The sequence below is a fragment of the Podarcis liolepis genome (genome assembly GCF_965112155.1).
Source record: "Podarcis liolepis genome assembly, chromosome: 10".
Taxonomy (NCBI): domain Eukaryota; kingdom Metazoa; phylum Chordata; class Lepidosauria; order Squamata; family Lacertidae; genus Podarcis; species Podarcis liolepis.
The window spans coordinates 54,621,046-54,644,571 of record NC_139562.1 but is presented as its reverse complement, the minus strand read 5'-3'; the positions used below and the strand labels follow the sequence as shown (position 1 = coordinate 54,644,571).

Here is a 23,526-nt window from a genome sequence, read left to right as displayed (position 1 = left end):
AGAGCGCTTTATTGTCTGCTCCCGAGCTTTCACTGAATGTCTTTACAGGGGTACATTCTGTCCTCAGACTTTGGAATTTTGCATTGGGAAATTAGAGGGAGCTGGAGGAAAAGTGACATGGTAAATCTCTATTCAGTTTATTTTTGTATCTTTTAGGAATCTACCAATTTTTGCCAGCCATACCTTCAGATTCCAGTTGTTTCAGCTGCTGAGAAGTGTGCAGGAAGTATGCTCTTAACATAACAAAGGCTCCTATCACAGGCACAGATGCCAGGAAGATGTAGGGTTGTATGACTGATACTACTGCTATAGCACCAATCACAATGAGCATTAACTGCAGGATGAAAGAAAAATGCTATTGACACAGTAAACGTCCCCTCTACGTTACAAATTCCAAATTGGTGATTTTATTTCCCCAGAGGAGGTATTAGCATATATATTTCAAACATCCCAGCAGTGTCTTCCCAACAAGGGTTTGCATCTGAGAACAAAAAGAAACTGATAGTATTTGGAGCTAAAGGTCTTGGAAATTAATAAGTGGTTTCATGATTTGCTAAATCAAGCACTCATTTAACAGTGGTCTGGAAGACATCACAGTGTTTTTCAAATGCACACCTGTACAATTATCAAAATAAGATGCAGATTCTTTCGTACAATTTTCATGGAACACTGTCAATTCATGGATATAAATATGAAAATTGTTCTATGACGATGCAAAATGCATATCTTTTTTTGCATAATATTATCATGAACAAGGCTCTAGATCAGTGTTTCCCAACCGGTGTTCCGCGGCACACGAGTGTGCCGTGAGACATCGGCTGGTGTGCCGCGAGATGCCTGGAGGGAGGCGGGCGAGTCGGGCGGCGAGAGGCGGGGCGGCGGCGGCGAGGAGAGGCCGCGCCTCCTGCTGCTGCCTGGCGCTCCTCCTCGCAGCCGGCAGCGCTGCCTGGGCGCCTCCGCGCGACTCTGCCTCGCTGGGTTTGGTCTCCCAGCAGAGACGGGTCACACGCGCCCCTCCCTCCCTCCCTCAGCCTGCGCGGAGGGAGAGCCAGAGAGAGGCATCGCTCCTGCGCTCCGAGGCGGATTGAGCGCAGCTGAGAGGAGCTGCCGAGGGAAAAAACTTTCACTTTTGTGCGTCCCTCCCGGCATGACGCTGCGCGCTGACGTCACGGGGCGGGGCTTTAATGGTGGTGTGCCGCGAGATTTTTTTTCAGTAAACAGGTGTGCCGTTGCCCAAAAACGTTTGGGAAACACTGCTCTAGATTGTCCTTTATGAATCATGGATTTTGCTTTCTGGTGAAACTATTTATTCTGCGTCACCCCATGGATATTTGTCTTTATCAGGAACACATAACATCAGAACATTACTCAGGGTAATCACAGACAATCATCTGAGGCCCTTCTTTGTGTGTCTCCTCCATGAGAGGTCCAGAGAGCGGCAACATGAGAAAGGGGCCTTTTCTGAGGTGGCTCCCCACTTGTGGAATACTCTCATTAGGGAAGCTTGCCTGGCGCTGCCATTACATACCTTCAGGCAAAAACACTCCTCTTTGTCTAATTAAACAATCTATGGCCCTTTAAACAATGGGGGGCTATTATTATTGTCTGTTCCTATGGTATGTATTTCTGTGTTTTTATATTGTAAATCGTTCTGTGATCCTCAGATGAAGGGCAGTATAGGAAATTAATCATTATTAATGATGTAATAATTGAAGAGAAAAAACTGCCTCAAGGCTCATCAGCAAAGTACTTGATATCTTATTACAACTTGGTCAAAAAATGCAGAAATGATTCTAATAATGCTAAAGCTAACATGGAATCATAGGACTGTAGAATTGGAAGGGACCCCAATGGTCATTGTCCAACCCCCTGAATTGGCAGGAATCCCAGCTAAAGCATTCATGACAGATGGCCATACAACCTGTGCTTAAAAGCCTCCAAGTAAGGAGTTGATACTTACTGTGGATCTATCACAGCGAGTAATTCAATGATTACTTGAAAGCTTCAAGTTTTATCACCAACAGCGGATGGCATGGTGGGCCTGCACTGCTCACCTGACCTCGATCCACTTCAGCCACCGCAGCAACCCAGGACAGAGAGAAGAAGGAATGTCATGACAGTGTGGTGTAGTGCAAACATGATGGCAGGAATGCCAGAATGGCTCTGCCATTGTGTTTGCGCCACGCCAACCTCACCACCACCACCACTGGACCCCTCTGTGCTGGTAAGCTGCAGTGACTCAGCCACACAGAGGTCAGATGTAGACCCAACACACCATCCGCTAATGTTTATCACCAAGTTGGTTTACTGGGAAATCTTAACATGGTCACCAACGTTGGGTGACTGGAAGCTCTTCCATTTATGAAATGGATCAGCCTCAACCACACGTTGTATCTCCTGAAATGCCGCAATTTGGAGGCCAAAAGCTTGACAAGCCATGGAAATAGAACTTGCATTTTATGCCTTGGGAGGAAACGGACTCACCTGTCAAAGTCATAGGGCTTAGCATTACTTTTGCAAATTCCAGATTAATATATGAATTTATTTCATCCAAGATGAATGCTCATTAGATACATTTTTGTTTAACACCAGTTTTTTCTAGGTGGCTGTTTTATGAAAATAAAACCATTGCGGAACAAAGATCTGTAAAAAAATGTACTGTATGCCCTATCCATATATTGGATAGCTCAGTATCCATTATTGCCATGTGAAGTGTTCCTGGCTGGTTATTATTTTATTTTATTTTAAGCTAGCTAGGCAGTGAAGGAGGAGAAAGAGTATGGAAATCATAATGCAGGGTTGAATGATCATCACAGTTTTAACTAAGAATTTAAGAAAGGAATATTTGATTCAGCTAAAATATGCATCTTCATGAGCATGGGAAGAACCCTACTGAATCAAACCATCTAATCTACCATCCTGAGTACAAACAGATGCTTCCAGGAAGCCCACTACCAGTACAGTGAGGTCCTCCCTCCCTGTTGCCCCAACAACTGCTGTTGAGTGGCATAGATTGCATATAGCTATCACAACTGTCACAGAATTCCCCTTTTAAGGCCATCTGACGTACTGGTCATTGCCACATCTCGGGTCAGATAAACCATGCACACTGATTACGTATTATGTAAATAGGGATTTTATTTGGTCTATCCTGAATTTGCCACCACTCAGTTTAATTGGATTTTTCAACCCAAGTCTCTCTCTGGGTGTGCATGCACACACATATCACAGAATTGTAGGGTTATAGATTTGGAAGGGACCCTGCGGATCATCTAGTCCAACCCCCTGAAATGCAGGAATATGCAGCTGTTCCATACGGGGATCGGACCTGCAACCTTGGCATCATCAGAAGGCCTTGTACACCTTCTTCTGGCAACTCCTGCAGCCAAGCTGGAGGCAAATGTACTGCTCTGTTTTGGAGCCCATCAGTGAGGCCAAGAGGGGAGTATTGTCGTCTGGGCAGTCCAAGACTTCCATACACATTGCCCAGGCTTGCACCCCAGGAAGGTCACATTGGTTTTGCTAAACAGCGGTTTGACTTCACCCCCAGAGACGCACTCCATTGTCTCTTGAGATGCCAACAAGGAAGCCAGGAGGAGGAAGGAGTAAGCAGCTGAGCTAAGAGCCTCATGCACAAGAAGGAAAGAGCAGAGAAACATAAATGGGAGAAAAGAAGAGTCATAAAGGCACAGATTGAGTGGCAGAACATTGAAAAGAAGCTTTATGTACACAAACATTATGAGCACTCATTTATTCTTGATGCTTCTTATTATTAGTCTCTTTTTATTTTCTGATCTTCGTAAGTGATGGCCAGAAAACCAGAAAACAAAGCACTGTCAGCCACTCTGCAAAATATATATTTATTTTCACAAACCTGGATGAAGTCAAATATTGTAAGTGGTAGTAGGTCATCCAATATTGCTATATCCTTTGAGAATCTGTTAAGTATTCCACCTACAGGTTGAAGAAAATGAAATTATATAAGAGGAGGAGATTATTCCTAATATGAGCAAAGTTTATTAATATATCAACTATACATATAACCTTTCTTAGTAGTAATAATTTCTGAGTACTTAAAAAAAAATGTGTGAAGTTTTGGAGAAAATTTAGCACTGAACTGAAACCTACCATAAAAAGACATTTGTTTTCATATAGACAGCAGAACTTTGGCACAGCAGAACTTTGGCACAAGAACATTTGGTCTGAATGATCTACAGTATAAGTAAAATTTTACAAAGGACTGCCTATGTCACATTATATCATATATATGTTGGCCTGTAGCCCAATGCATTACTGTCCACTCAGCATAACATTAAGAAAATGCACTGTTTGTATAGGGGAACATGATCGCATAAGCAAAAACAAAGTTGGAGTAATGGAGCATAAATAACTACCGTATTTTTCCATGTATAAGATGCCCCGATGTATAAGACGCCCCCTAATTTGGGATACTCCAAATTAAGAAAACATCCCTCAGCACTACCTGTGTATAAGATGAGCCCCAACTTTAAACCTAATTTTTTGGTTAAGAAACCTAGTCTTATACATGGAAAAATACGGTGCTTATTATGCACTTGGGAATGGGCCATAGTTTCCCCCACCCCGGTATAAAAGGAGTAACTGGAGAGAAAAGTGACTGGTTTGGTAAGGCACAATCCAAATCCCAGGTCTGCCACGCTAGAGGGGGCTCGGATGAGGTGGTGATGTCCTTCTGCCCTGTACATGTGTTAAAAGTCTTATCCTCCTTTTTACCTGGCTGCCCTAATTTAAAAGTTTCTACCCTAATAGTGGACAATGACCCTACTTTGCTTCCCTAAATTAGTTTTTTCTGGAGTTGTACTCTGCCTATCCTAAACATGTTTATTCAGAGGTCATCTCTTTTGACTCGAGCAATGGTTAAATTCAAACTCAGTGTTGTTTAGGACAACTCTCGGAAGTTACACTGCATTCAACAAGGCTTCCTCTCAGATGTGTGCTGACCTAAATAGCTTTCAACCCAAGTACCGCATTCTAGAGCATGGGTAGGCAAACTAAGGCCCGGGGGCCGGATCTGGCCCAATCGCCTTCTAAATCCAGACGGACAGTCTGGAAATCCGCATGTTTTTACATGAGTAGAATGTGCCCTTTTATTTAAAATGCATCTCTGGGTTATTTGTGGGGCCTGCCTGGTGTTTTTACATGAGTAGAATGTGTGCTTTTACAGTGGTACCTCAGGTTAAGTACTTAATTTGTTCCGGAGGTCCGTTCTTAACCTGAAACTGTTCTTAACCTGAAGCACCACTTTAGCTAATGCTGCTGCCACACCGCCGGAGCACGATTTCTGTTCTCATCCAGAAGCAAAGTTCTCAACCTGAGGTAATATTTCTGGGTTAGCGGAGTCTGTAACCTGAAGCGTATGTAACCTGAAGTGTATGTAACCCGAGGTACCACTGTATTTAAAATGCATCTCTAGGTTATTTGTGCGGCATAGGAATTGGTTCATTTGGGGGGGGGTTCAAAATATAGTCCGGCCCCCCACAAGGTCTGAGGGACAGTGGACCGGCCCCCTGCTGAAAAAGTTTGCTGACCCCTGTAATCTAGAGTAACTGAGAGGAAGCTGATGGGCGAGGTGACATGTGCCACATAGGGAGTGAGATGGTCTATACCTGCTTTCAGTGTGTTGAAGGAAGACATGGGTGCCTGAAGGATGGCGTGCAGCATCTTGCGGTGAAGGGTTTTAGAAACCGAGATGAGAGTATGCACCAGGGGTAGGCCTCGAAAGAGGCCCAAGGCAAGTAAGGTATCAGCCACTCCCACATAAATGTAGAAGATGTAATAGCCGCTTGTCTCTGTAATGATGACTGCATAGCCCTCCACGTCTTGGGAGGAAGCATTTCTTGCCTGTGTTGCATTTGAGCTATCTGAAACAGACAACCTATTGAAAACAAAACAAAGCATAGACTATGATCAATACAGGTCTGAGTTAATTCTTTGTTCTAAAGTTGGGGGCAGAAATCGGAACTTCTGATCTACAGAAAATGGAAACTGAATATTTGGTAAAACTGTAATAATAATAATAATAATAATAATAATAATAATAATAATAATAATATTTCTTTATATCCAGCCCTCCCCAGCCAAAGCCGGGCTCAGAGCGGCTAACAACAGGAAAAATATCACAATTTACATAAAATCACTGTCTATTAATTGAAATACATTCTAAAATCAATTCAGAATCAAATTAATGGCAACCATTGGGCTAGAGTTCTGTGAGGATTACAGCAGGAGAGAGGGGGTCAGACTATGCCTTGGCCAAATGCCTGGTGGAACAGCTCTGTCTTGCAGGTCCTGCAGAAAGATGTCAAGTCCCACAAGGCCCTAGTCTCTTGTGACAGAGAGTTCCACCAGATCGGGGCCACAATAGAAAAAGCCCTGGCTCTGGTTGAGGCCAACCTAACTTCCCTGTAATTTGCAATAGTGGTGAGGAGAATGTCGATTTCAAAGGAAAGTGTTTTAAGTTTTCGCTATGGCAAAGTATATTCATGCTCACTTGTCTCTGTGTGTGAAAGGCAGAGAAGGGATTGGGCATCAATAAAAAGGTATGCAGTGTTGCAAGCCCCACCCACATTTGGCTCTGCCAATCATTTGCTGCGACTCCCAATTGATATTTCCCATGGGTCAAAAAATCTTCACAGAAAAAGAAAGATTGGACATGATAATGAATTTCATATAAGGCAAGGGTGCTTTGAAAATGGTTGCCTTGTACACTGCTGGTTCAGAAAACTAGCTTATTGATAAGCATTTGCTAAGGGACGCGGCTGGCGCTGTGGGTTAAACCACAGAGCCTAGGACTTGCCGATCAGAAGGTTGGCAGTTCAAATCCCCGCGACGGGGTGAGCTCCCGTTGCTCGGTCCCAGCTCCTGCCAACCTAGCAGTTCGAAAGCACATCACAGTGCAAGTAGATAAATAGGTACCGCTCCGGCGGGAAGGTAAACAGCATTTCCGTGTGTTGCTCTGGTTTGCCAGAGGCTGTAGGCTGGCTCCCTTGGCCAATAAAGCGAGATGAGCACCGCAACCCCAGAGTCGGTCACGACTGGACCTAATGGTCAGGGATCCCTTTACCTTTACCTAAGCATTTGCTAAAAATGCAGGTACATCAAAAAATGTTGATTAATGTTAGAACTATAGTAAATATTTGTTGGCATCCATCTGTCTCAAGAGACAATGGAGTGCACCTCTGGGGGTGCAATCAAGCTGCTGGAGAATCACAGCGCCTGCTGTGGCTGCAGAGGCCAGTAACTTGGAACTGCTGCCTCCTGTATTGTTTTTGTGGTGTTAGCAGCACTGAGGTAACCACTCTGAGGTACAAGCCTGGACATTATGTATGGAGGTCCTGGGCTGTCCAGACAACAGGACCTCCCACCCACTCTTGGCCTTGCAGCTGCTGTCCAAAGGAAAGACAAGAGATATGTTTGGCACCAGCTTGGCTGCAGGAGTTGCTGGAAGGAGGAGTGCAAGACACTATCTCACTGTCTTAGGGACTCCACTCCAGAGTGTAGGGTTTGCTCCTTCTTCCAAAGATGTCCCAAAAGACAGGGGAAATGGTTTTTTCCCTCTGGGTTTATTCTCAAAGCCTTTCTCACAAATGAGTAGAGCTGCAGGGCAGCAAAGGTTTAGGATCAGAGCTTTCCTTCTCCTAGTTGGGCTACCTCCCCAGATTGCCGAGCTATAGTAAACAACTAATAACTACTACTACTACTGCTGCTGCTAATAATAATAATAATAAATTTTATTTATACCCTGCCCTCCCCGGCCAGAGCCGGGCTCAGGGCTGCTAACATCAATAAAATTTCAGTAAAAACATAATAAGAAAAAAAGAGAGAGAAAGAAAAAAACAATTTAAAATACAGGTTAAAATGCAATTTAAAATGCAGCCTCATTTTAAAAGTCAAAACCATAAGAGGAGGGAAACATAAGGGTCAGACTGAGTTCAAATCAAAGGCCAGGCAGAACAGCTCTGTCTTGCAGGCCCTGCGGAAAGATGTCAAATATATTTTATATACTTAAAATAATATAATACAATAAACACTCACTTATTGATAATCAATACTCCAGCAAGAGAAGCCGCCACCTGCAAATAAGAAACACATAGTTAATTGTCTGTCATCATCATTTCCTTTTATTAACTTGCTCTTTTTCCAAGAAGTCCAAGGTGGCACACATGTTAAAAACATGACAAGAGCCCTGCTGGATGAAAACAACAGCCCATCTAGCCCAGAAACCTGTTCGTATAGTGGACAACCATCTGTCTAGGGAATTTTGGGAAATAAAATGGTGGTACATGTTTAAAGCAACTTCCTATTTTTATCTAATTCCTTTGTGTATGTGTTAATTTTCGCTTCCCTTTTAAAGTTTACCAGTTTATATTTTATCAACCTTATTTTTACCCTCTGTTTTCTTCTCTGTTTACAGCGCAATGCTAACAATGTCTTAGAAGAAACACTGTGTTAAATAGAGCATGCAGAAAGGTAATTGTTAGGAGGATCACACCATTAATTTCGCACACACTAACAGGTTGTTGTTTTTTAGTAGACTATGGGTCAGACTAGAACATATTTAATCTAGAATCCTCCTGCACTGCGGGTTAGGAGTGCCAGTGGCTCCCTTCTGCTGCTATCACTATGAAAAGAATTATACTAACACTGCTTTCATTTATAGTAGCTTAAGCAGAGTTAAGTTAAAACAGAGTTAATATACTCACCTCAATTAGAAAAATAACTACACATATAATTAACACAATAATCAACTTCTTGTGGACAGTAATATATCTGAAGTATGTATTCCATGTAGTAACAGCATTCATGGTCTCTGAATCCTCACAAAAATATTCCTGGAAAAATAATGGACAAGAACACAATTAGAACCAGTGCTTTCTTTCTAGAAAAATAGGTCCCGGTACTCACCATGAAATTGTTACAATAAGAGCAACACTTTTTAACAACAAAAAGAGGTGCTGTTACTCTGTACCCTTGAGTGCCCACTGAAAAAAGCACTCATTAGAACTATCTGAGTAACATAATCTTTTGTTGGCACCTTATTCAAAGGAATGAGAGCTGACTATTGTTGAGATGTGTATAAAACTTTTAAAATTTCCAGCTGTCTTCTAAACAATATGATATACTTGAAAATTCCTGACATCTCATTGTTTTCGGATGTAAAAATGGTATCGGGGGGATTTTTTTCAGGGAAACCCTGGATGTATGGCAACGTGATGGAAAAAGCAGCTCCAAAAGCTTAAAAATCAGTATTTCGGGGGAAGGTCCCCCCCAAAAGGTGAACAATTTCTAAAAGGCTCAACAATTTTGCATGTGCCAGGAATTTAACTTTTCTGAAATATGGCAGCCCTACAATATGATGCTCACACAATAAGATGCTTAAGAATATTTGCCCAGTCTATTTCTTTGCATTCATACTTCTAACTTTTTTATTTAAAAAAAACCATTGAGGAGCTGCAATGAAGGAGAAGATTTTGACAATAGTACTGCTCAAGTGTTGGGTCTATTCGCATTCAAACAATGCATGGTTGTGGGGAGTGAAGCCACACTTACCATCCGAGCTCCTAGGACCTTGCACACTCCACTCTGGATTTTTACACGGGCAGGATTGTTGGGGGCAGTACACATAGACCTGCAGCCCTTCTTTGAATGTGAGTAAATCCAACACCTGAGTAGGACTATTACCGTGAGAAGAATCTCCCTGAGATCATTAATTACATTTTCAAATGTGAAATCAAAGGGGTACGTGATACAAGAATGCTCTACTGGGTGTTCAGTCATAGAGGACCATGTTACGTAGATCATGGGTAGGCAAACAAAGACCCAGGGGCCGGATCTGGCCCAATCACCTTCTAAATCCAGCCCGCAGACAGTCCGGGAATCAGAGTGATTTTACATGGGTAGAATGTGTCCTTTTATTTAAAATGCATCTCTGGGTTATTTGTGGTGGTGTTTTTACATGAGCAGAATGTGTGCTTTTATTTAAAATGCATCTCTGGGTTATTTGTGGGGCATAGGAATTCATTCTCCCCCACAAAAAAATATAGTCCAGCCCCCAAGGTTTGAGGGACAGTGGACCGGCCCCCTGCTGAAAAAGTTTGCTGACCCCTGACACAGATACTGGGAACTGAAGCATATCTAACAACAATCTTCCAGAAGAGCAACCATGTTTGTATGTTTGCTGATAAAATAGTCTTTCAGCAATGTAAAAGAGTAGCCAGGTTACTATGGGATAAGCTTTCATGGGCTGAATTTTATGAGGTGGATGGTATATAAATGCACATCTGCCAACAGTAATTTGAACCACGTACCTTTAAATCCTCTTCATTAAGCTCCTCGCTTATTTCTGCCACACTGTCCATAGACAAGCGCCTGGCATAGATATCTGTCTCGCAAGACGAATGGGCTACTGACATTTTACGTATGGATACGTTGCCCTTTTTGTAAAAACTCTGACGTTGGTGAACTGATGTTCGGGTCATCAAGTTAAGCACAGACTGTCTTCTATGTTCTCTAAACGTGGGTCCTGCATTGATCACATTGCTGCGTGGCAGAATTGCCTCTCCTTGTTCAGAGTCCGGTACCAACGAAAACCTTCTTTCTACGGGTTTCCCAAGGCCTTCTTCTATACCATTGACCTGAAGAGGAGTTTTCTGCATAAAGGAGAACTTCCTGCTAGAATTCAGCGCATTCATGACCGAGTTCTTCCTTTTATCCACAAAGTTTGAGGTCTGTTTAAAAGACGTTCTCTTTATTTCGTTTGGTGCGCCCATGCTGTCGCTACCAATAGAAAGTCTCCGCAGTGTTTCGCTTAGAATGGAGTTCCTTCGATCTGTGCTGAACTGATCAAAACCATCAAATCCCATCAGCTCAGAGCTAAAGTTGGGTCTCTGACCCTGAAGTTCAGAAAAGGTCCCGTAGAAATAACAGCTTCCTTCGTGTAAAATTAGTATCTTGTCTGCTATTTTCAAATGTTCCAGCTTCGATGTAACAAGTATTCTAGTTTTATTGACAATAAGTTTGCAAACACAGCTTCGCAAAAAGAAGAGGGGGAAACAATTAGAGATTTCAAGGAGGGTAATCATTGCTTATTTTCTGTCCAATTTTGCTGATCTTCTTTGAGTGCTTTCCAATTTAAAAGCAACAACCCAGATTCATTTAGCCAAGATACAATTTGAAGAGCAAAAGAAAGTATGTCACTCAAGTAATTGTGCACTGAGGACTCTAGCTAGGTATCTGAATATCATAGCCACCAGCACTGGGTATATGGGGCACAGGGAGCTCCAGCCTCCTCAATATTTTGAATCAGGGTGCCCACTCACCCCCAATATTGAGGGGGCCAACATCCCCTACCACCCCGGGCACCCTCCATGTGATCCAGCCCCTGCCTGTTTTTTTTTTAAGACTCAGTTAAACAATTATTTACACACAAACATAGAAGAGAAGTGTGTTCTTTTAAATGTCATTAAGTGGCTGATAACAGCTAAGGTGAGGTCAGCAAACCAACACAAAGGGTTATAGCACATCCTGGGATGATCTACAGAACTACTGAAATTCAGACTAAGAAGCTTGGAATGATCATGAGGGTTTATTGCAATCCAATCAGTTACAATATCCATAGAATAATGTGCATTTCATGATGTTCTGAACCTTACCAAGCCTACTCCTAAAAGCATTAAGCATTTGCACAAAATCAAATTGTACATTAGAAAATCTGTTTCTTGGGTTTGGGTGCTGCTTTGCACAAATTCTTTTGCATTATGTTGGCATAATACCCTGTGAATTTATTTATTAAATAAGCAGATTTTGTTTATTAAATTTATTTATTTATTTATTTAATAAAATTTATTTATTAAATATGTCAAAATATACTATACCTTTCAAATATTTCTTTCTCTGTTAACATGTCTAGATAACCGAAAGGGGAATCCAAGAGATACAAATCAGCATCTTTATATACTGCTCTAAATAAAGGACATAAAAATGAAATTAGCTCCCATTAAAAGTAAATGCTAACATTTAATTTATATTTGGAATGTTTCATCAGAATATTTTTTCTATTAGTATATGCAATAAAAACATCACCCAGAGAATCCAGTATTGTGATCACGTAGGCTTTATAATCCACCATATTAACATTTAATTTCAGGAAACAATTACAGTCTGAATTTTTGAACGCCAAGGTGCCTCTGCTGCAGCACCACCGGACCTGCCTGCATCTGCCCCCGTGGCAACAAAATATGTTTCTCGCATATTGGTTTCTACAGCCACAGCAGGCACTGTAACCTTCCAACACTTTGATTTCACCCCCAATGGCGCATTCTTCCATTGTCTCCCAAGACAGACAGATGCCAGCAACAACCGATACCAACCACTTATCCATTGACACGCCACATACAAGCATGGTGCTTTGCTTGGATCTTAAATCCTCGGTGATTAAATTTGAATTTTGCCATTGTTGGTGAATACGGTGGCAATCATGTTTCTCCAGAATAAGCTCAAAATGTAAACAAGAAGTAAATTAGCCCATGAAGGTGCTGTAGACATATTTTCTATCTATGTGATTAAAGAGGTCCCATATAAATGGTATCTACATGTTATACTGGATGTGGGTGGTGCTGTGGGTTAAACCACAGAGCCTAGGACCTGCTGATCAGAAGGTCGGCGGTTCGAATCCCTGCGACGGGGTGAGCTCCTGTTGCTAAGTTCCTGCTCCTGCCAACCTAGCAGTTCGAAAGCATGTCAAAGTGCAAGTAGATAAATAGGTACCGCTCCGGCGGAAAGGTAAACGGTTTTTCTGTGCGCTGCTCTGGTTCGCCAGAAGCAGCTTAGTCATGCTTGCCACATGACCCGGAAGCTGTACACCGGCTCCCTCGGCCAATAAAGCGAGATCAACGCCGCAACCCCAGAGTTGGTTGCGACTGGACCTAATGGTCAGGGGTCCCTTTACCTTTACCTTACATGTTATACCGGGGAAGGATCTGACTATTCCAGCTCTACAATTCTCTTATTCTATTCCAGTTCTCTTAGTTTTAGTCATATAACCCTCATCTGAAAGCTGCCACCTATTCCTGTAGTGTATTACTTCAGTTGAAATGGGAGCATCACCAACAATTCTAGTTTAAATAAGGACTGTGCTGCTAGCGACAATTCTGTGCTAAAACCACTACCTCCCGTGTGCTTCCCATAAGTGCTGAGGAAATGCCTGGCTGAGCTTGCAATGGGAGTAGTTGCACTAGTGAATAATGCAATGCTGAAAACTTTGGGCAGACATTGCACCCATTTTCAGAGGCAGGGATGATTTCAAACATTATAACAATGGGAACCTGAATGCATTAGTTCTTGCAGAGTGGAAACTGCTAGTTGCAACAGGGGAGGAAAACGGAGTGTAGGATTATTTCTGATGCCTCCCTTTAAATGCCAGAACTCTGGAAAAGGCTGGAATTTCATACCATGGAACTAGAAAGCTGTATTTGAAAACATTAAAAATTTAGCAGCAATTTTAGGCACCAGAAGTTTTTCAATGAGTTGTAAGAAAGCAACAAGGTTCTGAATTTATAAAACCAAATCCTTACCTTGCATATGAATGTGAGACTTCCATTAATCATGAGAAATTGCATGCTGATAACAAAACAGGTATGGGCTGTATTTATTAAAAACATCATACAATTATTTCAATTCACCTGGCAAGAGAGATCCTGGCTCGCTGACCACCACTGAGAGTGATCCCACCTTCTCCCAAAACGGTGTCATCTTTTTCTGGAAACTTCGAAATGTCCTGTTGAAACATTTTATAAAAGATTTTTTTTTCAGATTACACCACAGCTTCTCAATTTATATCAAATGGAGCAATTCTAAGTCATAAAAATGAGCGACTGAGGGCAAATTCACACAACTTCTTTGCCATTTTAACCAGATCTGGTTGGGAGCAATCTCTCTTTAGAGCTCTTTGCAACCCAATGGGCTCTTCAGAATCCTGACTAATCTAATCATACACAGGATTTGGCCACTTTACAGCTCACCCCAGCTACCCATAACTTATACAGATGCCAATTGGCTCCAGTCTCCCTTCATTGCAATAACTGCTTAATTGTTTCTAGCCTATGTTTTTTTGTTATTTGGCAAGCAACTAATCCATTAGATGAGCATTCCTCTTCTCCCATTAAGCTTAGTTTATGCGGTAGCCTTTTGTGATGGACATGGCAGACATTTGATATAATGCAGAAAATGTAATTTCCCAGTCATTCATTTAGTGGAATGGGACACAGTTTCTTAGCAAGCACACATGGTGGACTTTAAGAACTCACCAGCTTCCATCCTGGTGGCTGGTTGTTTTTAATTAAGCCCTAGAAATTATTGCCATCTCTATTTGACTGGTATTATTTTTAATGTACAGTGGTGCCCCGCAAGACGAACGCCTCGCGAGACGAAAAACTCGCAAGACGAACCAAGGGGCGGCAACGGGGAGAAGCGATTCTCCCCGCTGCCCCTTCCCTTGCTTTAAAACAGGTCCGGGGACAGAGGGGAAGGCCCGCGGCGCTTCCCCTCTGTCCCCGGACGGTCTCCATAGGAACGCATTGATTGATTTTCAATGCATTCCTATGGGAAACCGTGCTTCGCAAGACGAAAAACTCGCAAGAAGAAAAAACTCGCGGAATGAATTAATTTCGTCTTGCGAGGCACCGCTGTACATTCTTGGGTGAGGATCTGTACAGTGGTGCCTCGCAAGACGAAATTAATTCATTCCGCGAGTTTTTTCGTCTAGCGAATTTTTTGTCTTGCGAAGCACGGTGTCTGGAAAGTTTTGGAAAAGCTTCAAAAATCACCAAAGTCTTCAAAAACCTCAAAAAAGGCTACCACACCGCGTTCTATGAGTTGCTCCTCGAAGTCAAGTCGCAACTGTATTAACGGTGTTAAGAAAAAGGAAACAAACTTGCAAGACGTTTCCGTCTTGCGAAGCAAGCCCATAGGGAAATTCGTCTTGCGAAGCAGCTCAAAAAACGCAAAACCCTTTCGTCTAGCGAGTTTTTCGTCTTGCGAGGCATTTGTCTTGCGGGGCACCACTGTACTTCATTTGGGATAAGACTTCCAAAATTTTAAATACTCCCCCCAAAAAAACCATTTAGGGTAAAATAGGTTGTGATGTTCGCATCAGAGTAATAGGAGATCATCATGCACAGACTAATAGCAGACAAACAAGCACTGCCCATATTCTGTTTCCTCTGGAGTAGATAACAGCACATGTTGCTTTGCTTTCTTCCTTGGGAAAGGCTGCACATCTGCAGTAGAGCAGAGAGGACCACATGCACAATGCTACGACTCTTACCAGCTCTAGACCATGAGACAACCCTTGTACCTTTAGGAATTCCCTCTGCTGCAGGAAAAATCCATTGCACTTTTGAGTAAATTATCTAAAGCAGGGGTCAGCAAACTTGTTTAGCAGGGGGCCGGTCCACTGTCCCTCAGACCTTGTGGGGGGCCAGACTATATTTTTGGGGGTCGAATGAACAAATTCCTATGCCCCACAAATAACCTAGAGATGCATTTGAAATAAAAGGGCCCATTCTACTCATGTAAAAGCATGCTGATTCCCAGTCTGAGGGCTGGATTTAGAAGGTGATTGGGCCGGATCCGGCCCCCAGACCTTAGTTTGCCTACCCATGATCTAAGGCTAATTGTTCTGTAAGATGTTTATCCCCTTTTCCTGCCCTACGTTTGTTTTAGTTTCATCTTTCAGTCTTTGGGGTCATTATGCTCTGCTGGATTTGATTAGGTGGTCAGCTACTAAGACAAATACGCTACCAGCAATTTAAACTCTGGTTTGCTTTGTAAATAAACACAATAATCCTGGGCTTCCTTCAGTTTTTCTCTTTCCTGATTCTCCAAACATTGATTTGGTTATTTTCTGAATGTTTTTTCCCCTCCACAGTTTCAGCATTAATTTCACTGTGGGTACTTAAGCTGGAGACAGCAGTCTAGTCTGTTTTGTAAGCTGCTGGGACTCTTTTGAAGATAACCTGCGTATCTGACAAACTTAACTATAACATACCCATAGGGACAAAAGCAAGTCTCATATTTCCTCTGATCATTGACAGTGAGAGTCATATACAAAAGGAGAATCCTGTTAGCATCCAAATCAGAATCCCAATCCTAGTCAGAAGAAAGAAGGCCTTCTTATGTTCACTGGGACTCGATATATGAAGTCTAACAGGGATGCGGGTGGCGCTGTGATCTAAACCACTGAGCCTCTTGGGCTTGCCAATCAGAAGGTCAGCGGTTCGAATCCCCTCAACAGGGTTAGCTCCCGTTGCTCTGTACCAGCTCCTGCCAACCTAGCAGTTTGAAAGCACGCCAGTGCAAGTAGATAAATAAGTATTGCTGTGGTGGGAAGGTAAACGCCGTTTCCGTGCACTCTGGTTTCCATCACGGTGTCCCGTTGCACCAGAAGCGGTTTAGTCACGCTGGCCACATGACCCGGAAAGCTGTCTGTGGACAAACACTGGCTCCCTCAGCCTGAAAGCAAGATGAGCACCTCCCTAGCTGCCTTTGACTGGACTTAATCGTCCAGGGGTCCTTTACCTTTACCTATATGAAGTCTAAGGCTAATTAAGGAACATACAAAAATGAGGGGGAAGTTTAGATTGGCAGGCAAGCAGAAGACCGGCTGGCCACTCTGAGAATAGATTGCCGAACTAAATGAGCCTTAGACCTGGTTCTCTTCCTATGTTCTTAAGGGGGAAAGTAAGATTGTGAAACAATTTTCTTGAGATATTTCCTAACTTGTCTGTGAGTATCACGAATTGCCAGGTTTTCTGAGACCTTTATCAAAGTTCATCGAGGCCTTCTCAATGTCCACTGTATAGTTCTGAGGGAGAAAATTGCATTGGAGTCTACTTCTCCTTAAGCTCTCAAGCCAATCATGTTTCTTTAAAGTTTCAGTTGCTCCCTTCCCACCAGCCTTGAGTACAGTTTTAAGATTGTCAAGGACTGTTCCTAAATACTATACTCAGTGCCAGACATAATGCATTCAGCGTCCCTGGTAAAATCCTGCATTTGTTTTAATAAATAGAAATATAGGTCCTTTTCTGAGGGAAACACCACAAACCTTGATGTATTTCTGGTTCCATCTCAAATATTTTTGGATTGAAAAGTACCACTAATGAGGTCTTTCAACACTGCAAACACTAATTCAGAGTACAACAAGTAAAATGTTCCACCCTGCAGAATGTGCTTTAATGTATCTTAAAAGGAATTTTTTTCTCCTATCTCAAAACCCAGAAAGTTATGCAAGCTATTTGCTTTCTCGTCCATCTATGCATAATTGTATTTGATAAAGCTACCTCGCACATCTCCTTCAATCCTTCAAGTGAAATTTGATGGTACATTCTTTGGAACGGATTGAACACTGGTCAAAGGAGATAGGGGCTATTAATGATTGGGTTTCCTGACATGAAAACTAATTGAGGTACGAATGGGGGAATGATAGTCTGACCTTTCACTTTACCTGCACCAAGTAGTTTGCTGCTTCAAATATACATACATGAGAAAGGTAATATAGGTAAAAGGTAAAAAGGTAAAGGACCCCATGATGGTTTAAGTCCAGTCAAAGGCAACTATGGGGTTGCTGCACTCATCTCGCTTTCAGGCCGAGGGAACTGGCGTTTGTCCACAGACAGCTTTCCAGGTCATGTGGCCAGCAGGTCTAAAGCGCTTCTGGCACAGCAGAACACCGTGACAGAAATGTCATTTACCTTCCTGCCGCAGCAGTACCTATTTATCTACTTGCACTGGCGTGCTTTTAGATCACAGCACCACCCGCATCCCATCAGAAAGGTAATATATGAACTATGACTTACAGGTATGAGATGAGCAAGCTGTTCAGCATTCCATATTACTTGCTTAGTATAGCAATGTGATACATGCACTTTTGCAAATGCTAGTTAATAGACACTTCTGATAAAAATATTTTAAGCGCTGTTACTAGCTCTACATCTTCTGTCTCATCCCTATTCTTTTCCTTCTATTCAGACCCAGAAGATTTATAGCTTACCTGGCTGAGCCATTTGCAGGTTATGCAACACAACCTATCCATCACGAAAACATAATTTCAGGGAATTTCTGCTTTAATTATTTTGTTGGCAAAGCCTGACTTTAATGAACAGACAGACTTTGGAAGTACAGCAACCTCAAGCAAGAATTGGATTTCTACAATTTCAACAGCCATTTCAAAATTTCAAGATTCAGCCAAAGAGACAACAGACATGCATATAAATTAGTATAAATTTTACTATAACATTATTGTGGCTGTTTCCTCTTAACAGAATGCATAATATTTGATTCTTAGATTTACTGTCCTAGTTATGGGACAGTTATACCTTATTATACGTAAAAATTCAGAGGGTTAGTTCTCTACAATGTAATTGAAATCATTCTTGCAGCTGATGACAGGTTCCACAAGAGTATGACACATCTCAGGAAAATATTGTCTCGCTATCCCATTCTCATTTATTTTATCATGCTTTGACTAGATGTGTCAACAACTATATTTCTCTCTCTCTCTCTCTCTCTATATATATATATATACATGAATTTGATGCCCATATTGACCTTAACTAAATTGTAAGCCCAGTGTTGTTTTGAAATTTTAATTTTACCGGTAATTATAAATACAAGTTGCTTTATGATTTGGACACATTTTAAATCATTCACCAGTCAAGGCTGTGCAATGAGATCTAAGTAGAAGAGGACTGTACCTTGAACAGGGAAATTAAAGCATTAGGGTTCATATAGCCTTGTGATGAATGAGGAAAATACTGAATACAGTACAGTACTAATAAATTATAAGTGCTTCTTTGAATTTTAAAAATCTTATTCAGCACTTCTTATACAGTACTGCCATTAGCTATATGTACCCCTGCAGCTTTTAACCACATTCACGTACTACAAGCAAGAAGAAAATATTAAAGACAAACCTCTTCTAACTGACAGGCTTTGATGACACTCTTGTATCGGAATTCATCATAGGAAACCCCAAAGATGATGTTTTCTTTAATTGTTCCAGGCATGATCCATGATACTTGAGGGCAAAAGGAAATCCTTCCACTGTGTTTAATTTTACCTTCCAAAGGCTCCAGCTCTCCCATAATCATCATCAGGAGAGAAGTCTGTTATTGAGATTTATAATAATTAACATTCATTCTTTAATAAAGAGGTGTGTGCAACAAGATCTAAGGGACGCGGGTGGCGCTGTGGGTTAAACCACAGAGCCTAGGACTTTCCGATCAGAAGGTCGGCGGTTCGAATCCCCCCGACGGGGTGAGCTCCCGTTGATCGGTCCCAGCTCCTGCCCACCTAGCAGTTCAAAACCATGTCAAAGTGCAAGTAGATAAATAGGTGGGAAGGTAAACGGCGTTTCCGTGCGCTGCTCTGGTTTGCCAGAAGCAGCTTAGTCATGCTGGCTACATGACCCGGAAGCTGTACACTGGCTCCCTCGGCCAATAAAGCGAGATGAGCGCCGCAACCCCAGAGTCGGTCACGACTGGACCTAATGGTCAGGGGTCCCTTTACCTTTACCTTACAACAAGATCTAGCAGCCATGACTATTCTAAGTTTGCAACTTTGTACAATATGTTTATATCAATAAATCTGAAAGGATGGGGTTTTATGTGCATGGTTTGGCAGATTCATTTCAATACAATTCAAAATGCAAAAGGGTGAAAAGTCTGAAAATCATCCTTGCAAGCTCAGAAAATAGCCTGTCAATCATAGAAGTCTTTCACATTTACAGAGTAAACCTCAATGCCCCTGTGAATCTCTGATGAGTCAGGCAAAGCATTAGGTGTAAATTAATCATAAACCCAGAGATATGACTATTTGTTCAACCTTGAAAAAGCGTAATTAATTTGTGTAACTTTTTAATTGATCCTATTAATGATTTGGCTTGGTGTGACATTTCCTGCAATACTTCTCTGTAAAACAGTACAAGAGCACAGCTAGTGATTCATTCTAGCTTGAAAGCCCTTCAGGAAGCTATTGATCGTGACTTCAGAATACACTTGCCATGGTTTCTGAGTTAATTAGTAGCTAATAGTAACCTTGTGGCACTTAGTGCACATCAAAGTGGTAAGAAATATGAGGAAATATCATACATGTTATCAAAGGTACTCTAAATGCAAGCCGCCTTCAGAAATTAGCCTCCATGCATTCCCTTCATTTTTTCTTTGAATGCTGTGAAAGCTAATTTCTAAAGGGGGTCTACTTGTCACAGAATGCCTTTAGTTAGTAAAACAGTCACAAAACTTTATTTTAAAACTTCTGCATCTCCAACAGAGGTGGGCTTCCTGTGACACAACTTGAGAACTTAGGTCAGCGGTTCTCAAATTTTTGTTCTGAAAGTGTGGACCAGAGAAAAAAGATTTGAGAACCACTGTCTTAGGCACTGCGGCTAAGTTGTGACTTGATGAGTTAGTTATCGAGAATAACTGGAGTCAGGGCTGGTGCAAGATGCAAAAGCAAACAAAATACCCTTTAAAGTTTAAAAACCTTCCTGCCCTTTTAAATATTGTGTAGAAAAGGTAAAGGTAAAGGGACCTCTGACGATTAGGTCCAGTCATGAACAACTCTGAGGTTGCAGCGCTCATCTCACTTTACTGGCCAAGGGAGCCGGTGTACAGCTTCTGGGTCATGTGGCCAGCATGACTAATCCGCTTCTGGCGAACTAGAGCAGTGCACAGAAATGCTGTTTACCTTCCCGCCGGAGTGGTACCTATTTATCTATGTGTGTGCCATCGTGTCTACTTCCAGACTATCTTTCTGCCGTTAAAAAGAATGCATCATTTAATATCACAGAATTAATCGGGATGGTTTGCGGTCAGGCCGCCTAGACTCCCACCTCAGCGTGAGGGCAGGACAGCGTCCCATGTCATGCTGGGAGAGACCCCGGCCATGTCAGGTTACCAGGTGGCCAATCAGGTTGCTTGGGGGCGTGGCTGGGGCCAATTTAAGCTGCGGCGCGACTCTGAGGCTTACCTTTCAGCCTCGCACCACGGATATCCCACCCTCCCATCCTTTTTTCAGGTCGCGTCACTGGCCTTGCTATGATCTTCAATTGGTCACTGTTGAGGGGCCTGGTAGGACTTTTTTCCATTTGGCAAATTGGCACCAGCCACTTGGTTTTGGCCTACCTCATAGCAATCGTCACAATGTTGTAAGGTTTGGCGGTCAGGCATTGGAGTAGTGATGTGTGGGGGAGGGGAGGTGCGGCCATCTGGGGAATCCAGGGGTGTGGATCTTGTCCAATGCCTGGGGAGGGACTAGGGCCATGCCACGACCCCAGCAGGAACCCAGGGTGCTCAAGTCGATCCACATCGGCAGGGCTCCCCCTACTGGTGGTTTACCTTTACCAGACTTCCTGCAAGGCAGGAAGGAGTCAGGTATAGTCTGTTGCTGCCAATGCCTAAGCCAATACCGCTCACATTCTGTAACCAATAAAGTTGTGGCCTAAATTTTGCCCGTTAACATTAACCTAAAATCTGGGTCCTTCTGTCTTTATTCTCCTGGGGGGGGGGTGTCTTGGGGGCCTCGACATGCAAATATTTCAGCAGTCCGCCATCGGTACCTTTCCTGCTCCAGTAGACCCTGCAACAGCCAGCATCTCTCCCTTTTCAATTCTGAAGTTGATGTCCTTAAGGACAGGAGTAAAATGAAGTTGGAAGTTGCTGAAGAAGAGACCATCACTAGCAGTGGATATTTTCCTGTCGCCATTTTCCTGCTGTGCTTTTGCAAAGAACTCCCCAGATCCCTGCAAAGAGGAAAAGCAAATGCTCAGAATTATAGAGCAGCGACAAGGAAGTGCATGTATAAATGAGTTCTCTAAAGAAAACGCTTTCATATTATGTATCTGCATTATTATTGAATTAAAATAATTCCATATGTTCTGATGTTTGCTATTTTCAATGCTGACATTTTGGAGATGGACCCTAATTTAAAAACTGTAGTATATTTATTGTATATTCATGAAGCCACTTCTTTGTGCTCCTTGTACAAACACACCCACCCACCCACCCAAAGACGAACTTCTCTTCTTCCTTGCATTGAATTCCCACCCTGTCACATCACCTGCATTTAAGAAATATCGCAGCATGGTTGCCAACTATGGTTAAGGTTTACCAGATTTCCCATATCATCTGGAAATCATAACTGGAAATGGATTCTGAGTTGGAAGAAAATCTGGCTTAACTTGATGTTAACCGCTAACCTTGGTGTAGATGTATTGAATATCCACAGTTAGCCGGATATATGTTCTGATATCAATCAAGCAATTCCATACTCTATATCAAAACCCGCCCCAATCCCTCAAATTGGTATGCAAAGGTGAATCAAACTTTTTTTTAAATGTTATTATAGTCCATTATTGGGGTTATCAGGGCGGAGTCTAGAAAAATGAGTGTTTTTCTTGGAAAGCTTGGATAAAGGGAGAGATGAGGAGGCAACTTCTTTTCCCTTTTTCCCACCATCTGCCTATGTAATGAGACACTGGCATGTATTAGAAGATGCACCTATATTGCAACACCAGTCAATATTTATATGCCATGTTAGTTGTATGGTGTAGTGTTGAGAGTGTTCCTCACATGGCAATTCAGCTACCTGGGTGGTCTTAGTTGGGCCAGTAGCTATATCTCAGCCTAACCTCCTTGACAAGATTGTTGTGAGGATAAAGGATGGCATCTCAAGGGGGAGGGAACCACTTATGCCAACCTGAGATTATTGGAGGAATGGTGGGACAAAAATTACCGTATTTTTCGCCCTATAGGACGCACCGTCCCATAAGGCACACCTAGTTTTTTGGGGGGGAAATAAAGGGGGGGGTTATTTTTTCCCCAGGCGCGGGGCTGGGGCGGGGGAGGCCCGAGCTTCCCCCGACCCCAGCCCCCAAACAGGCAGCTCTCTGCAAGCCGTGGGAGCCCAGCGCTGGCTCCCGCTGCTTGCGGAGAGGTCCGTGAAGCCTGGACGCGCTGATCCCAGCGCGCGCAGGCTTCGGCATGCAGGCAACTCTCCGCAAACAGCAGGAGCGCTCCCGCTGCTTGCGGAGAGGTCCGCGAAGCCTGGAGAGCGAGAGGGGTCGGTGCGCACTGACCCCTCTCACTCTCCAGGCTTCAGCGAAAGCCTGCATTCGCCCCATAGGACGCACACACATTTCCCCTTCATTTTTGGAGGGGAAAAAGTGCGTCCTATAGGGCGAAAAATACGGTAATTAAGACACCAGATGGTTTTAAGGATTTTTTGTTGTTGTTTTGCACAGAACACACAAGCTAAATGGTAAAACATGGACAGCAATATATCCTGGAATTTTTGCAACCTCCCCCTCCCCCCAGTAAGCTTTCATTCATTCATATTGAACTAATTAATGCATTAGGTTTGCCATGGTTGTTTGTGGCTGGGCACTTGTCCCTTCTATAACTATATCTGATGCAGAAATTTATCAGGTGAAGC

General features: G+C 42.7%; 1 protein-coding gene across 6 annotated transcripts in view; it reads right to left on the bottom strand.

The window, feature by feature from the left end:
* CFTR (CF transmembrane conductance regulator) overlaps positions 1-23,526 on the bottom strand; it is a 91,920-nt gene that overhangs the window by 30,595 nt on the left and 37,799 nt on the right. For all 6 annotated transcript variants that reach the window (XR_014516576.1, XR_014516577.1, XR_014516578.1 and 3 more), the window contains exons 10-19: positions 21,653-21,835; positions 19,008-19,199; positions 13,719-13,813; positions 11,913-11,999; positions 10,347-11,067; positions 8,742-8,870; positions 8,074-8,111; positions 5,646-5,914; positions 3,875-3,954; positions 184-334 (exon numbers count right to left, since the gene is read on the bottom strand). Coding sequence is in view for 3 of the 6 variants with exons in the window: in XM_083463296.1 (XP_083319422.1) it covers positions 184-334; positions 3,875-3,954; positions 5,646-5,914; positions 8,074-8,111; positions 8,742-8,870; positions 10,347-11,067; positions 11,913-11,999; positions 13,719-13,813; positions 19,008-19,199; positions 21,653-21,835 (1,945 nt within the window). In the remaining 3 variants the exon portion in view is untranslated. The remainder of the gene's footprint in view (positions 1-183; positions 335-3,874; positions 3,955-5,645; positions 5,915-8,073; positions 8,112-8,741; positions 8,871-10,346; positions 11,068-11,912; positions 12,000-13,718; positions 13,814-19,007; positions 19,200-21,652; positions 21,836-23,526) is intronic.